The sequence below is a fragment of the Enoplosus armatus genome, chromosome 13, assembly GCF_043641665.1.
Source record: "Enoplosus armatus isolate fEnoArm2 chromosome 13, fEnoArm2.hap1, whole genome shotgun sequence".
NCBI lineage: Eukaryota > Metazoa > Chordata > Actinopteri > Centrarchiformes > Enoplosidae > Enoplosus > Enoplosus armatus.
Genome location: NC_092192.1, coordinates 15,851,426 through 15,865,814, shown reverse-complemented (window position 1 = coordinate 15,865,814; position 14,389 = coordinate 15,851,426). Strand labels below are relative to the sequence as shown.

Here is a 14,389-nt window from a genome sequence, read left to right as displayed (position 1 = left end):
TACGGTTAATATGACATCTGTCTGATTCTACACTGATGATGAGCCGATAAACATCAGAGAAGCTTCTCGACATCATATAGAGGGTAAATAATCCAAGCTGTTTCAAGATAAAAATAAAAATGTGTAATATTAGTAAATGGACTTCCCTGAAGAGAACTGCCTGAAAGAGAGTAGTGAAAATAATCAGTATATCTTTTACTTGCCGCTCCTTGTTTTTCCCACTGCTGTGAACTCCATCCAGCTCCTCTGGGGGAAACGATGACAGCTGCTGCCTGTTCAGTAACAGCTACTTTAATTGTGCCGTGGCACTGTTTCCAATGGGGAGACCAGAGTTAATTCCTGTTTGAACGCAGAAACAGTTTGGTTTGGACCCAGCCGAGCATGAAACACTTTGAACCGGTTATGTTTTAATTGGCCTTGTCCCATGGGGGATGGAAGTGTGTTATTGAGTTTGTGGGTGCTGATTCCATGCAGTCAGCCGGTAGCACATGATTGCAGGACACCAAAGGGCTCGCTTCTCTTATTGGAGCTGCTTTTGCGATCTACTGATATCTCTCACATTCATCTCTGAAACTCAAAATAGCTGGCAAAAAAACCCAAAAAACAACAACCATATTCTATGTCTCCAGAGAATGTAATTGTGTTTTCACTTTAGGATAACTCCAAATTGTGCCGTTTTTCATCAGGAATGGAAAACCTCACGGTAAGCAGAGCTTTATTCACACGTTTGTCATTCAATAGATCAGAGTTTTAAGAGATTTAGTTGTAATGAGGCTAAAATTAGGCTTAATCTGAATCTACTGTGCTCTGGGTATCCTCTAAACAGCTTTATTTTATCACACAGTGTTGTCTGTTTTATTAATGAGTTGTGTTTTCCTAGATGTCATAAAATGTGCCTCCAGTCATGCACTCATTTGAAGAATGTGCCACACTTTTTGTGCATCCTTTCTCACAAAATCTTAACATTTTATCCAGGCTTTCATTTCCTCTTGTGTAATCAAATTGGAAGCTACCATTTTCCCTGATATTTGACATCAATTTCATCTACAAAAACAAAACAAAACATGTGAGTGGACATCTAATACTGCTACTAACTGTCCTGTCCTGTCCCTCAGCCAGAACAATGGCGCGAGATTATGAACAAGAAGATGCAGTTCCCTCCGGAGCTCATCAGTGCCATTCAGGAAGGGAAAATAGAGCTGCTGTGTGGCCTGCTGAAGACCGGTGATGGCATCATCCGCCAGCTGGATGAGTCTGAGGATCGCCAGTGGAGGGAGGCCCTCAACCTGTCCATCCGCCTGGGCAGTGAGGACAGTATGGACGCCCTCCTGCAGGGGGTCAAGTTTGACTTCCGGCAGATTCACGAGGCCCTGCTAGTCGCTGTGGACACCAACCAGCCCAGAGTGGTAAAGCGTCTGCTGGACCGACTGGACCAGGAGAAAGGCAACAAGATGGACGTGCGTTCCTTTTCTCAGGCCATCTTTGACCACTCAATTGACAACTCGCAGTTTGCCCCTGGTGTGACTCCTCTGACCTTAGCCTGCCAGAAAGACCTGTATGATATAGTCACCATGCTCACCCAGAAAGGTCACGTCATCCCATGGCCACATAAGATATCCTGCACCTGTCTGGAGTGTCGTAACGGCCGGCAGTATGACCTGCTGAAGTTCTCCTTGTCTCGTATCAACACCTACCGTGGCATCGCCAGCCGTGCCTACCTGTCCGTCACCTCTGAGGATGCCATGCTCAGAGCTTTCAGTCTCAGCAGAGAGCTCCGCAAGCTCTCGCAAAAAGAGCCAGAGTTCAAGGTCTGATGACACTCGTAGACACCCCCCCCCCCCCAACTTACTGTTTGTGTCGGGTGTCTGTGTTGTTCCTTGACTCTTGACTCTGCTGTGGTGCCTCTCTCCTGCAGCCTCAGTACCTGGACCTGGAGCAGCTTTGTCAGGATTTTGCCGTTGAGTTGCTGGGCATGTGTCGCAACCAGAGCGAGGTGACCACGATCCTGAACAGCTGTGGAGACGAGAGCCAGGATTCCTTGGAGGACCAGGCCTTTGAGGAGGGAATACCCAACCTGTCACGTCTGCGTCTTGCTGTCAACTACAACCAGAAGGAGGTAGCTGGATGCAAAAAACAGCCAGAGGTGAGTTGGAAGAAGACAAATACTTGATCCATGATTTATCTCTCCCTCTCTTCTGTGTTTGTTTTTGTGCAGTTTGTGGCCCACCCAATCTGCCAGCAGGTGCTGTCGTCCATCTGGTGTGGGAACCTGTCAGGCTGGAGAGGCAGCAGGACGGCCTGGAAGCTCTTTGTCTCCGTGGGGATCTTTCTCACCATGCCCCTCCTCTGCCTTGTCTACTGGCTCGCACCCAAGTCAAAGGTCGCCAAAAGTCGACATTTCTTATACACTTTCTGAATAAAGTGTCACAGATCGTTTAATGAGAGACAATAAATGAAAAGAATATGAAGGTAACAATGAACACACGTGCGTCTTGGCGCTGACATGTCATCGTCTTTTGTTTTTTCACCAGGTAGGAAAGATACTAAAGATCCCTGTCATCAAGTTTCTTCTTCACTCAGCCTCCTATCTGTGGTTTCTCATCACGTTACTTGGAGAGTCGATAACAATGGAGATGTATCGAGACACATTTGCTTCCCGGCAGCAGAACATCCTGCACAGCTCCTTCCACATGGTGTGGGTGGTCGGTGGGTTAATTCTCTCCTTTCTATAATGCACAAATAGAAAACTCACAGCCTAGAAATAGTTAAAATTAGGTTTTAGTGTTCATACTATGCTGTTTCATGTAGGATTCTTCTGGTACGAGTGTAAGGAAGTATGGATCGAGGGGCTGCGGAGTTACTTCCTGGACTGGTGGAACTGCCTGGACGTGATGGTGCTCAGCATGTACCTGGCCTCCTTTGCGCTACGTGTGCTTATCGTGCTCAAAGGTTACTTCCTCTGCCACGATCACAGCGGCACAGAGGAGTGTGTCTACTTCACCCAGACTGGTGAGGAAAATTATATCCGATCATTCATTACAAAATGATAGTTGGAGATCTTTAAAAGTTCTTCATGCTGAGCTGGTTTGTTTGTTTCTGTCTTGCAGTGCGCGAGGACTGGCATCAGGAGGACCCCCAGCTGATTTCGGAGGTGCTGTTCGCAGTAACCAGCATGTTGAGCTTCACGCGGCTGGCGTACATCCTGCCAGCCCATGAGTCTCTGGGAACTCTGCAGATCTCCATAGGGAAGATGATCGACGATATGATGAGGTAAGGGCACTTTTCATTTTGCTTCCTGTATTATACATCTGCATATTTGTATATTGATCATTGCCAGGAAGGAAATTCAGGGTACATGACAATGTTTTTTCTTTTCTTTTTTAGATTCATGTTTATATTGATGATCATTGGAACAGCCTTCCTCTGTGGCATCAACAATGTCTATGTTCCTTATGTCATCTCTCCACATCTTGGCAGGTAAGAATATGGGATGGGAAGGTGAACACAATAACACAAGGTCGCTGGTTTGAATTCTCATACAAGCGTTGGAGCTTCTCCACCAGCTGCTCTGGTACAGTTGCCCATAACCCCAAGAAAAGATACCAGTCTTGAAACACCAGTCCACATCTACGATGTGGGGCTGCAAAAATGAGTTTACCTGGATAGATGGGGACAGATTAATTTTTTTAAAAGGAATTGTTCATTAGCTTATTCACTGTGTTGCCTGTCTTAGATGAGAAGATCAATACCACGCTCATGTCTGTATTGTAAATATGAAGCTAGAGCCAGTAGGCACTTAGCTTAGCTTCACATGAAGACTGAAGGCAGGGGAAACACATAGCCTGGCTTTGTTCCAGCACCTCTAAAGCTCACTCATTAACACGTTATAATACATTTGTTCAATCCATACAAAAACTGAAATGACAATTTGTGGCTATGTTAGAGATCATTTAGGACAGTGTTGCAGTTACATAGTTAGACAACCAGAGAGCACTGACACATTTCATGCTCAGTAGAGATCTTGGTTCAATAAAAAAATGTTTGTGTACGTTATGCCAATACATTGTTCAGAAGTACAATGATAATAATGATAATAATTAAAAAAAGATCTTTTTATTTTTCTACTGTTTATACTTCTTGACTTTCAGGCTTTTCCACAGGCAGCAAATCAATTTAATCTTACTTTTATGTACAGAAAATGAATCTTAACAACAAGCTCTCTCCACGTTGGCATCCAAGTCTGAAAACTGTGAGAAGCGCCCACAAGCGCCTACAGAAAATAACATCTCTAAACCAGAAGTGGTGTCATACTGTAGATTACAGAATGCCTTTTCTTCAGCTGAGAGAATGAAACTAACTAAAGATACAGTATACGTCACCATGTTAGTTAAGAAAAGGTTTTGAAAACAGTCTCATCGTGACAACACTCTCCACTGCACTGCTGCAGGTTTAATGAGACGTTCCACTTCTTATTCTGGACCATGTTTGGCGTGGCCAACCAGGACTACGTGGACATGCCACAGTTTGTGCTGGCAGAGTTTGTAGGAAGGGTTCTGTATGGCATCTTCACGCTTGTCATCGTCATCGTCCTGCTCAACATGCTTATTGCTATGATCACCAACTCCTTTCAGAAAATTGAGGTAATGAGACATTTTTCTGTCGCACCTGCAATAAAAGCAGAAACCAAAAGAACTGGCACTGACATCTCAACATTTGTATTTCAGGATGATGCGGATGTTGAGTGGAAGTTTGCCAGGTCAAAGCTGTACCTCAGTTACTTCAGAGAGGGCCTCACCATGCCCGTGCCCTTCAACATCATCCCCTCACCCAAAGCTGTCTTTTACATCATACGGTGAGATCTAAGACTTCACCTGCACCTGCAAAGACACCTCATTGTTTATCTATATTTTTATTAATTCATTTCAAATTCTGTTCCAGGGGTATCTTTAGAAGAATCTGCTGCTGCTGCACTTGTAATTCTGAGAAAAAATATCCCCCTGTGGCCTCTATGGTAAGTGTATGTTTAACGCTTGCATACAGGAGGCATACAGGTGCGACTGTAGTAAAACAAAAAAAAGATCTTCTACATATTCTTTGCTAAACACTGTGCACTGACATGTGTGATGTTAAATATGTGTTTCAAGATCAACGGTAAGGGATCTGAAGACAGCCAGTTACCTTACCGGCAGCAGGTGATCAAAGCTCTGGTGCAACGCTACATCGAGTCGGCTCGCAGAGAGTTCGAGGAGACCAAGAGGAAAGGTAACACAAATCTGTCAGGGCTTCATAGTCAGACAGGATTACTAGTGTATGCCATCTGAAGAGGCAGCAGGCATGTGATTGGCTGAAAGGTGAGAGGGCGGTGAGCGGTCATCACTATGAAAAGAAAAGAGACAGGAAATAAGTGTCACAAAAAACAGACTTTTGAAAAAGATTATTATTATAATTCACAAAAAAATATATATGTAAAATAACTTCATGATTCACGTGATTATTTATTGTTAAATGATTCATCTATTTATTTAATATTGAACACTTTGGGGCTCCATAATAAACCCCCTTATTTTGAGAGTGCAGTTTTGGAAAGAATTATTGACTTGACAGAAGAAGATAAAAACAACTTTGATTTTCACAACATTCAAAATAATAAATTATACATGATAATATTGATCTGGAAAACAAGCTAAGCTATAGAAAAAAAAACTAAACTCAACCAGAAATATATACTTAATATAATGTATCCGACACTGCTGTGCATCTCCTGTAGTTATGACATTTAAGCTAGAGAGTCACACTTTCAAGTACTAACAGATTTTCCTATGAAAAGGTAGAAATTGAATAGCATTATTTATCATTAAAGTGCCTGCATGCCGTGTTGTGATTGGAGTATTCTCTCCCCTCAGATATCGGTAATCGGATCACTGAGCTGAGCAAAGCGGTCTGCAGGATGCACAGTGATATGAAAGTGGTCCAGCAGCTTCAAATGGACGATGGACACGCTGCAAGCGATGCATTGAGCAAGGATGGCTCCTCCATACTGGGGAAATACATCATTGGTGCCAAGAACAATTTCAGAGGTTTTAACAGCAGACAAGATGACAAAAATGGATCACTCAAAGTGACAGTGCACAATGGAGAGGAAAAGGTGGATAAAGAAAAGGTTGACTCAGATACAAAACAGGAGTCAGACGCACACCAGAATCAGGTGGGCGAATGTGGAGCAGAGGGATCAAAGCAGGTAACAGACTGTGATGTAATGAAAATGGAGGAAGGCAGAGCTAAAGCAGAGCTAGGTGATAAGAAGGAAAGTGAGAGAAAAGAGCAGGTGGAAGCAGATAAAAATGAAAATACTGACAATGAAGCAAAAGAGGAGGTGATTGCAGGGACAAGTTGTAATCATGTAGAAGAAAAGGTAAAAGCCGAGGCCACACAGGACGAGGCAGAAAAAAGAAGGGAAGGAGAGACACTCACAGGGATGAAGGTGGGTGAAAAACACACAGAGACGACCCCCGAACAAGCTAAAAGCATCAAAGTCAACGATGAAAAGACAGACACAAAGAGAGTGGTCAGCATGTTCAAAGACATAGAGCTGCAAGAAAAAAAAGTGCAGGCAAGATGGATAAATGGTAGGAAGTTTGAGGATAATGTGGCAGAGAAGCCTGGTGTCAGGGCGAGCAGCGAAAAACCTGGAGCCAAGAAAATGATTCCCTCGCCAACAGGCAGCAGCAGCTCTCAGGACACGGGCTTTGGTTCCCAGGAAGGCGAGGGATCGATTGACGGGATGCTAGTGAGACCGTAACCTTGGTGATGTCCCATTTTAAAAGGACCACACTGACTTTTTCAAGGTTTGGCCCTTTGGTCACCTTATCCAATATCTGATGAGAGGGTTTGTGCTAAGGCTGCGCAAGTAATCATTAACAATTTGGAGATGGTGTGGGTTTTTCCTACAGCCTGCAGCTTCATCATTTTGGCTCTGTTACCGTCAGGGCTTGGGGACGGTGATGTCTGTCAGTTGGTCCATCCAAAACGCTAATCCAAAGCAACATATTTCAGCTACAGGCCAGATTGCCATAAAATCTTCTATAAATATTGATAGTCCTCAGGGAATTAATTCTTTGTGATTGTGAATGACCCCTTGACCTCTTGTCTAGTCTAGATTGGTCAACATTTCTCCTTCACCAACATTAACGTAGGTCCAATAAAGAGGTATCTCAAAAACTAAGCGCCTGCAAAGTTTGCATACAGGATATTTCAGAATTCAATCAGCCTACTGTTATGAAATCACACTTTCATATTGTGAGGTTGTAATTAATATTGCAGCCTCGTGGGGCTGCTAGCACGGCTTCTAAGCTTGTTCACAGTTTTAAAAAATCTTAAGTGACACATTTTGGGAAATAGAGTCTTGCACAAAACTGCCCGTAAAACACCAAATTGTCATTGTCATACTTTGGTTTTTGTACAAACAAACAAGACATGTTAATACGTGTTAACAGTGAGCTTCGGAGGGGCTGCTGGGTGGGTCTTGTTCCCGTTGAACAGAGCCCAGCTAGCTGTTGCCTACTGTTTCCAGTTGCACTAAGCTAACCAGCTGCTAGCTTTAGCTTCATATTTACTGTGCAGACATGACAGTGGTATCTAAATGTCTGCAGAAAGTGAATATGCATAATTCCCAAAATATTGAAGAATTCCTTTAATCTTAACCACTGATACTGTGAGAAACGTTTCACGTAATGTCGCCAATTAGTGAGCAAAAACCGGTAGCTTTCTGGCTAATCCTACTCACACCTCTGTGAAATAAGTGAGATTGGTCAGTTGATGAAGGCAGTTGTGTCACCCGCTAGTTGTACTGCTGTTTTGTGGGTGTCCCTCTACTCACTGCCATTTTCCAAAGTTCATTGTTCAATAGCAAAGAGCCACTTTGTAACACAATTAAAACATTTGAAAATACATGTTTTCTTTAACTGTGTGTTGACTGAGGTTCTGGATGTTTGAGTGTTTCTCTTCAGTAGACGGCAGACCTACACCCTGCTACTGTGTGACAGTGCAGGTCTCAGCTTGCTTTACACCTGCTGCTCCCATGAGGTCACATGCATGAACACACCACTTCATTAATTCATCACCTGCAGCGTCACCTGTCCCAAGACACAGCACATCCAGACTCCTCCACTGGAAAAACACAGTGGCATGTAGCCCTTTGTTGCAGTATTGCATGATTGACGCCATCACTGTTTCCATTTTCATGTCTGGTGTTTGTGAGCCTGTTCTGTTGCCCTGATCTGCCAGCTTCACTGCAGATAATGAAAACATACTTTATGTCATCTGACACAAAAGCCTCCAACATTATTCAGCAGGACAATAAATTCATGTCTTACATGCACGGGCATTTGCATGTTGTATCACCAGCAAATCGTAATCACCATCCTGTTAGAGCAGCTGGTGGAACATCCCCAGTGACAGAAGAGCTTAATTTCCCTGCCTCTCACTTCCTAATAAACTGAGAAATATTAATAGCTTGCTGACTACTTACCCATCCTTATTTGGTTGTTTCTCTCTGGATGTAAAAGATACTTCACCTTAGTAAATCTAAAGAAAATGACTGTTCTTGCCTCAACAAATGCAGGTCTAAATATGTATAATAAAGTATATATTGCATATGCTCGGATTTTGAGGTATAACTCAAGATTCACATATTCTTGACAATAGTGTAATAAATACAGACTTCAATTAAGACCCTTTATATAACAAGTTTAATTTGATCTAAAATACAAACATGAATGTGACCCACATATTCCAACACTGTGGTGATTAAAAAAGAAGGGCAAATATGAATTCATTGTACCCTATTAATTCTATACAAACATACATACAACACACACTTCATGATGAAAATCCAACATATATTAAATAAAAACAACAATGAAATGTGACTTGAAGACATGTGTAAAACACTTGTTACAACATCATATACAAATTAAAACAGGGGGGAGCTGGTGGATGAGGGGAAGTGCGCTTTGTCTGAGTGAACCATGCTTCACTTAGGAGCCACACATCAGGCACTCATCTTTGTTCGCTAAGGAGCAGACCATGGCAGCAGTGTTGCGCTCTTTGGTCTCCTCCTCCTCACTCTTGACTGACTGGGCCTCCTTTAATTTCTCCTTGTTCAGGGTGAACTGAATGGGGTTGGCAGCGGGCTTCGTCCGCAGGTAGTACATGCCAGTTTTCAAGCCCTGCAGAGGAAAGAAGACGAGCATTAAGGTGTTGTCTCTTGGCATTTCTTTACAGCATGCATCAAGCCTGCCTTCCCTCTGTCCTGACTTACCAACTTCCAACCATAGAAGTGCATGCTGGTCAGTTTGCCATAGTTTGGCTCGGCAATATGGATGTTTAGGGACTGGCTCTGGTCAATGTAGGCACCACGATCTGCTGCCATCTTGATGACAGTCTTCTGGGAGATTTCCCACACAGTTTTATACAGCTGCTTCAGATCATCAGGGATCTCCTCAATATCCTGCAGACAAGTCAGACGTGTTTAAAAAATATAGGAACATTTAGAGCAGTGATACTGAATAACTGAATCAGTTAAGATTTTAACTAAAGCGTGAGTGTAAGTGTTTACCTGAATGGACCCGTTCTGAGCAATCAGCTGGTTCTTCATTTCGTCACTCCACAGACCTCTTTCTGTGAGGTCCTTCAGCAGGTGAGGATTCACAATCTATGGGAGAGGCAGAAAAGACTTATCAACCTTTCCTTCAATGGACACAACTTTGGAGACACAAAACAGCAAATGCATTCAGGGCTGACCTGAAACTCTCCCGAGAGCACCCTGCGGGTGTAGATGTTGCTGGTGTAGGCCTCAATGGACTCGTTGTTGCCAAGGATCTGGGCAGTGGACGCTGTGGGCATGGGGGCCAAGAGCAGACTGTTCCTCACACCATGCCTGAGGACACACACGGGCAAGAATCAGGGATGAGCTACAATCTCCACATACAGTAGATATGACATGAGAAATGTCAACAACAAGGAAGTCATTCAGGAAGACTTACTCTGCAATTTTCTCCTTCAGTGCCTTCCAGTCCCACAAATCTGTTGGGGTTTTACTCCACATGTCATACTGAAGGATCTGGAAAACAACATTAGTTAGGATCTGAGCCCAAACTGCTAAAATGTATCCCGGGTGGATTCGAGACATTGTGAAAACTACTCACTCCCTTGCTGACAGGAGAGCCAGTGTAGGTTTCGTAGGTGCCGAGCTCTGCTGCCAGTTCACAGCTGGCCTCCAGGGCAGCGTAGTAGATTGTCTCAAAGATCTGAATGTTGAGCAACTGGGCCTCTGGGCTTTCAAATGGATAACGCATGAGGATGAAGGCATCAGCCAGACCCTGCACACCGATTCCAATCGGCCTGTGACGCATGTTAGACCTTTCAGCCTGTAAAGTGGGACAGAGGAGCCATTTGTTAACGCTGAGCACATACGACCCGGCTGCATGGTTGATAGAGAAGCAACACCAGACAAGAAAGCAAACCTCGGGCACTGGGTAGTAGTTGATGTCAATAATCTTATTCAGGTTCTTGACAATGACTTTGGTGACAGATGCAAGCTTTTTGAAGTCAAAGGTCTTCTCTGGGGTAACATACATGTTGAGGGCAATGGATGCCAGGTTACACACCGCAACCTGAGTTGAAGAAAGAACAAACCAAATTTAAAACAAGCATCAAAAAAATCATTTATAATTACAGAAACCACAAGCTAAATCTAGAGGCACCAATAGAATCTCCCCTGCCCCTCACCTCATCTTTGCTTGTGTACTCCACGATCTCTGTACACAGATTGCTGGATTTGATGGTGCCCAGATTCTGCTGGTTGCTCTTCCTGTTGCAGGCGTCCTTGTAGAGCATGTATGGGGTACCGGTTTCTGTCTGAGACTCAATGATGGCGTACCACACCTGCTGAGCCTTCACCACACGCTTAACCCTGCCTTCCTTCTCATATCTGAGGAGAAACGGTACACATGGGACAAGTTAGCACTGAGAAATGAGAATTTTGTTAAAAACAGTTTGGAGTTTGGTGTGCTGGTCTTACCGAGTGTAGAGCTCCTCAAACTCCTCTCCCCAGCACTCCTCTAACCCAGGACATTCACTGGGACACATTAGAGACCAGTCCTACAAGAGCAAAAGAGGAACAATAACACCTCCCTGAAAATGTTGGTAATGTTCAAGATTTAGCAGGAGCCTCAAACTATCAAACCCAACAGAAAACATACAGACTATACATGTATGTGAGATTTGAGTCAGGGAGGAGATTCCCTCCAATATTCACCTGATTGCTTTCCACTCGTTTCATAAAGAGGTCTGGGATCCACATGGCGAAGAACAGGTCTCTGGCCCTCTGCTCCTCTTTACCTGTGTTCTTCTTCAACTCTAAGAAGTCAAACACATCGAAATGCCATGGCTCCAGGTACACAGCGAAGGCCCCAGGTCTCTGAACAAGCCAACACAGAGAGCAAGGTAATTAAACTAACTAACCAGAGGTGTCTCTAAAGCAACGATGTCAATCTCCATTGTGTCTTGTAAATCTCTGTCTTTACCTTGTTGCCACCCTGGTCAACATAGCGTGCCGTGTTGTTGTAGACTCGCAGCATAGGAACCAGCCCATTGGAAGTGCCATTAGTCTGAAAAACAAGAGCCACTGTAAGTAATACAAAAAATGACATGGTGTGAATTAAAGCTCCTCTGTATCTGCTTGATCTTTATCCCTGTGGTGTGTATTTAACTCACCCCAGCAATATAGCTGCCTGTTGCTCTAATACAGCTAACTGCCAATCCAATACCTCCAGCTGATTTGGAGATGAGGGCACACTGCTTCAGTGTGTCGTAAATACCCTCGATGCTGTCGTCCTTCATGGAGAGCAAGAAACAACTGCAAAAACCCCCAAACAAATTAGATTAGGAAAAAAATGTTTAAAAGTAAGCATCAGATTTGGTCAGCTTTGCTCAGACTCCTTACCTGGACAGCTGTGGCCTGTTGGTGCCAGCATTGAACAGAGTAGGTGAAGCGTGGGTGAACCACCTCTCTGACAGCAAGTTGTAGGTCTCAATGGCTGCATCAATGTCTCCTTTATGAATCCCCACAGCCACTCTCATTAGCATGTGCTGCGGCCTCTCAGCAACTACAGGAAAAGAGGTTAATTAGCGATCAAACTACTTAAAAATATCCAATCAACAACTTGACAGTGAGTCTCTGCACCCATAAACATGCTTCTGAGGAAGTTATAGGAAAATCAACTCTCACCTTTGCCATTAATCTTCAACAAATACGACCGCTCAAGAGTCTATTGGAGCAAAAGGACAAATTAGATTTATCCTCCAAAGTATCTGAGATATTGAATGTAAAATTAAATTAAAAAGTACCTTAAAGCCAAAGAAGTTGTAAGAGAAGTCTCTGTCGTAAATGATGGCTGAGTTGAGGCGCTGCAAAGATTAGAGGACATTTTGTTGAAAAATGCTAAACATAATTACAGTGACTTAAAATTTGAAAAGATGAACCAAATGTATCATCAAATGTGACGTACAGCCTTGTTTTCAACTACAATGTCGAGCGTCTCCTTGGAGATCATGGGAGAGTGCCGTTTATTTAACGGATTCACATATTTGTATAGGTCTTCCATCACATCTAAGCAAAAAGGAAAGAAAGTGTAACATCAGTACCAATATTTTAACCACTTTAGCAATGCAACCACCAACAACGTAATAAAAAATAATACATTTAAAGAAAAGATCGAGAGCATTATTTCACACAGCAAATGCAATATCTTTACCAGTGTTATGAGGGCTAAACTTAATGTATAGAGCATTATTTGTGTTATTTATTTCAATGCAAAGTCCTATTTATTTTTACATGTATCATGTACACAAAAAAGTGAAAAGTAACTTAAAACTTACTCACCACTGAATACTTTCTTGGTCTCTTTGTGCAGGTTAGACACAGCAATCCGTGCAGCCAGGATTGCATAGTCAGGATGTTTGGTGGTGAGGGTGGCGGCAGTCTCTGCTGCCAGAGTGTCCAGCTCCACGGTGGTGACTCCACTGTACAGACCCTGGATCACCTTCATTGTAATCTGAGCCTGCGGAAACAGAGATTAAAGGGTTACACATGGCAGAATATCACTGAATTGGAGTATGCCAGGAGTCTCACTCCATTAATTAATGTTTCAATTTTGACATTGGTAGGTAATTTTATAGTGGTTTGAACTTACAGCGTCCACAAAGTCAGAATTGAGTCCATAGCAAAGCTTCTGGATGCGAGATGTGATTTTATCAAAAGTAACTCCCTCCTGGCGTCCATCTGAAATACAAGAACATTATTAGTCCTCAAACTTATTTGGTTAACTTTTGAAGTAAACTCTCAAGATAGTTGATGAATGTAACTGCAGTGAGAAACACTGAAGAAATATCAGTGCCACAGCTGTTCATTGGACTCCCTCTACTGATCAATTAACACCTGTCTTACCAGTTGTTATGACAACAAAGGGAGGACACCTTGCTACTTCGCGCCAATACCTCAGAAGCCAATACACTACTGTAATAACCCTCTTCTTACACATTCCTTATTGAAGGAAGTTGGTCGACGCCTTTACTTTGCAAAACGCCGGAAATAAAACAGATTAAACATCAAAGGCCAGAGAGCATATAATAATCAATTGATAATCAATTAAAAGTCTCGACCGTGTCGCTCCTATTTAAAAATGATGCTCAAAGTTTCAAAATAAAGAAAAAATAGGCAACAAACCCGAGAGATTGAGAAATAAACTGTCAGCTTTTGTTGTTTCATAACTCAAGTCTTTGTTTGATAACTCGACGGAAACACAGCACACAAAGAAACAACTACACATTTTATCTTAACTGAAACTCAGCTGAGGGCTATAGTTCGGTATTTCTTTGTAGTATTAACATTTTCACAAACTTAGGTGCATTTTAAGAGTTCTCCAGGACCTTCATAACATTGCATTATCCGACAAAATTTGACAGCAAGAATATTAAAGTTAGCTACTTTACCTCGCTTAATGACATGCATGTTGGCAACAAAGCAGCTGGTTTCCAATGACAGCAGCTGTTGATGTTATCTTCTCAGCTGGACACTCGAAACGAATAAAATTATTGTGGTACAAAGTTGTTATAGCAGGTTATTACACTATGAGAACGATCGGGTGACACAGTTGAATCTCAAACTGAGCGCGCCAACGACCCGCGAGCCAGTTACACTGCATAGTGACAACGAGTCAGCCAATCAGAGAAGACTCCAGACTTTTAAACCAATCGCAATCACGGTCCTTTTACAGCTTCCTGTCGCCTTTTCTGGGGCGAAATCTGGCGGGATATTTCCCAAACAACA

The 14,389-nt window shown here is 43.0% G+C and overlaps 2 protein-coding genes across 3 annotated transcripts; one reads left to right on the top strand and one right to left on the bottom strand.

The window, feature by feature from the left end:
* Nucleotides 1-685: 685 nt before the first annotated feature.
* On the top strand, nucleotides 686-6,799 carry LOC139295714 (short transient receptor potential channel 2-like). The gene is made up of 13 exons (XM_070917951.1): nucleotides 686-703; nucleotides 1,116-1,808; nucleotides 1,916-2,116; nucleotides 2,216-2,380; nucleotides 2,532-2,706; nucleotides 2,809-3,009; nucleotides 3,108-3,270; nucleotides 3,385-3,477; nucleotides 4,448-4,640; nucleotides 4,725-4,852; nucleotides 4,939-5,011; nucleotides 5,145-5,262; nucleotides 5,904-6,799. The coding sequence occupies exons 1-13, from the start codon at nucleotides 689-691 to the stop codon at nucleotides 6,797-6,799; spliced, it is 3,114 nt and encodes a 1,037-aa protein (XP_070774052.1). The 5' UTR covers nucleotides 686-688.
* Nucleotides 6,800-8,738: 1,939 nt separating this feature from the next.
* Nucleotides 8,739-12,670, bottom strand: LOC139294883 (ribonucleoside-diphosphate reductase large subunit-like). 2 transcript variants are annotated; one of them, XM_070916859.1, is made up of 16 exons: nucleotides 12,570-12,670; nucleotides 12,409-12,468; nucleotides 12,290-12,329; nucleotides 12,005-12,167; nucleotides 11,776-11,917; nucleotides 11,586-11,669; nucleotides 11,318-11,479; nucleotides 11,081-11,160; nucleotides 10,789-10,990; nucleotides 10,524-10,673; nucleotides 10,206-10,427; nucleotides 10,044-10,120; nucleotides 9,802-9,937; nucleotides 9,617-9,712; nucleotides 9,320-9,508; nucleotides 8,739-9,227 (listed from the first exon to the last, which is right to left on the bottom strand). In XM_070916859.1, the coding sequence occupies exons 1-16, from the start codon at nucleotides 12,663-12,665 to the stop codon at nucleotides 9,036-9,038; spliced, it is 2,091 nt and encodes a 696-aa protein (XP_070772960.1). In that variant the 5' UTR covers nucleotides 12,666-12,670; the 3' UTR covers nucleotides 8,739-9,035. The 2 variants fall into 2 exon arrangements, with proteins under 2 accessions (XP_070772960.1, XP_070772961.1); XM_070916860.1 differs by having other exon boundaries at nucleotides 11,776-11,887.
* Nucleotides 12,671-14,389: the final 1,719 nt, after the last annotated feature.

Excerpts from the sequence above, each read along its gene's own strand:
- LOC139295714 (XM_070917951.1), top strand. Across the intron at positions 3,010-3,107 it reads TGTCTACTTCACCCAGACTG|TGCGCGAGGACTGGCATCAG; the intron begins GTGAGGAAAATT and ends TCTGTCTTGCAG. Across the intron at positions 4,641-4,724 it reads ACTCCTTTCAGAAAATTGAG|GATGATGCGGATGTTGAGTG; the intron begins GTAATGAGACAT and ends TTTGTATTTCAG.
- LOC139294883 (XM_070916859.1), bottom strand. The coding sequence starts at position 12,665 with ATGGAAGACCTATACAAATATGTGAATCCGTTAAATAAACGGCACTCT. Across the intron at positions 11,161-11,317 it reads AACGAGTGGAAAGCAATCAG|GACTGGTCTCTAATGTGTCC; the intron begins GTGAATATTGGA and ends TTGCTCTTGTAG. Across the intron at positions 9,713-9,801 it reads TGCTCTCGGGAGAGTTTCAG|ATTGTGAATCCTCACCTGCT; the intron begins GTCAGCCCTGAA and ends CCTCTCCCATAG.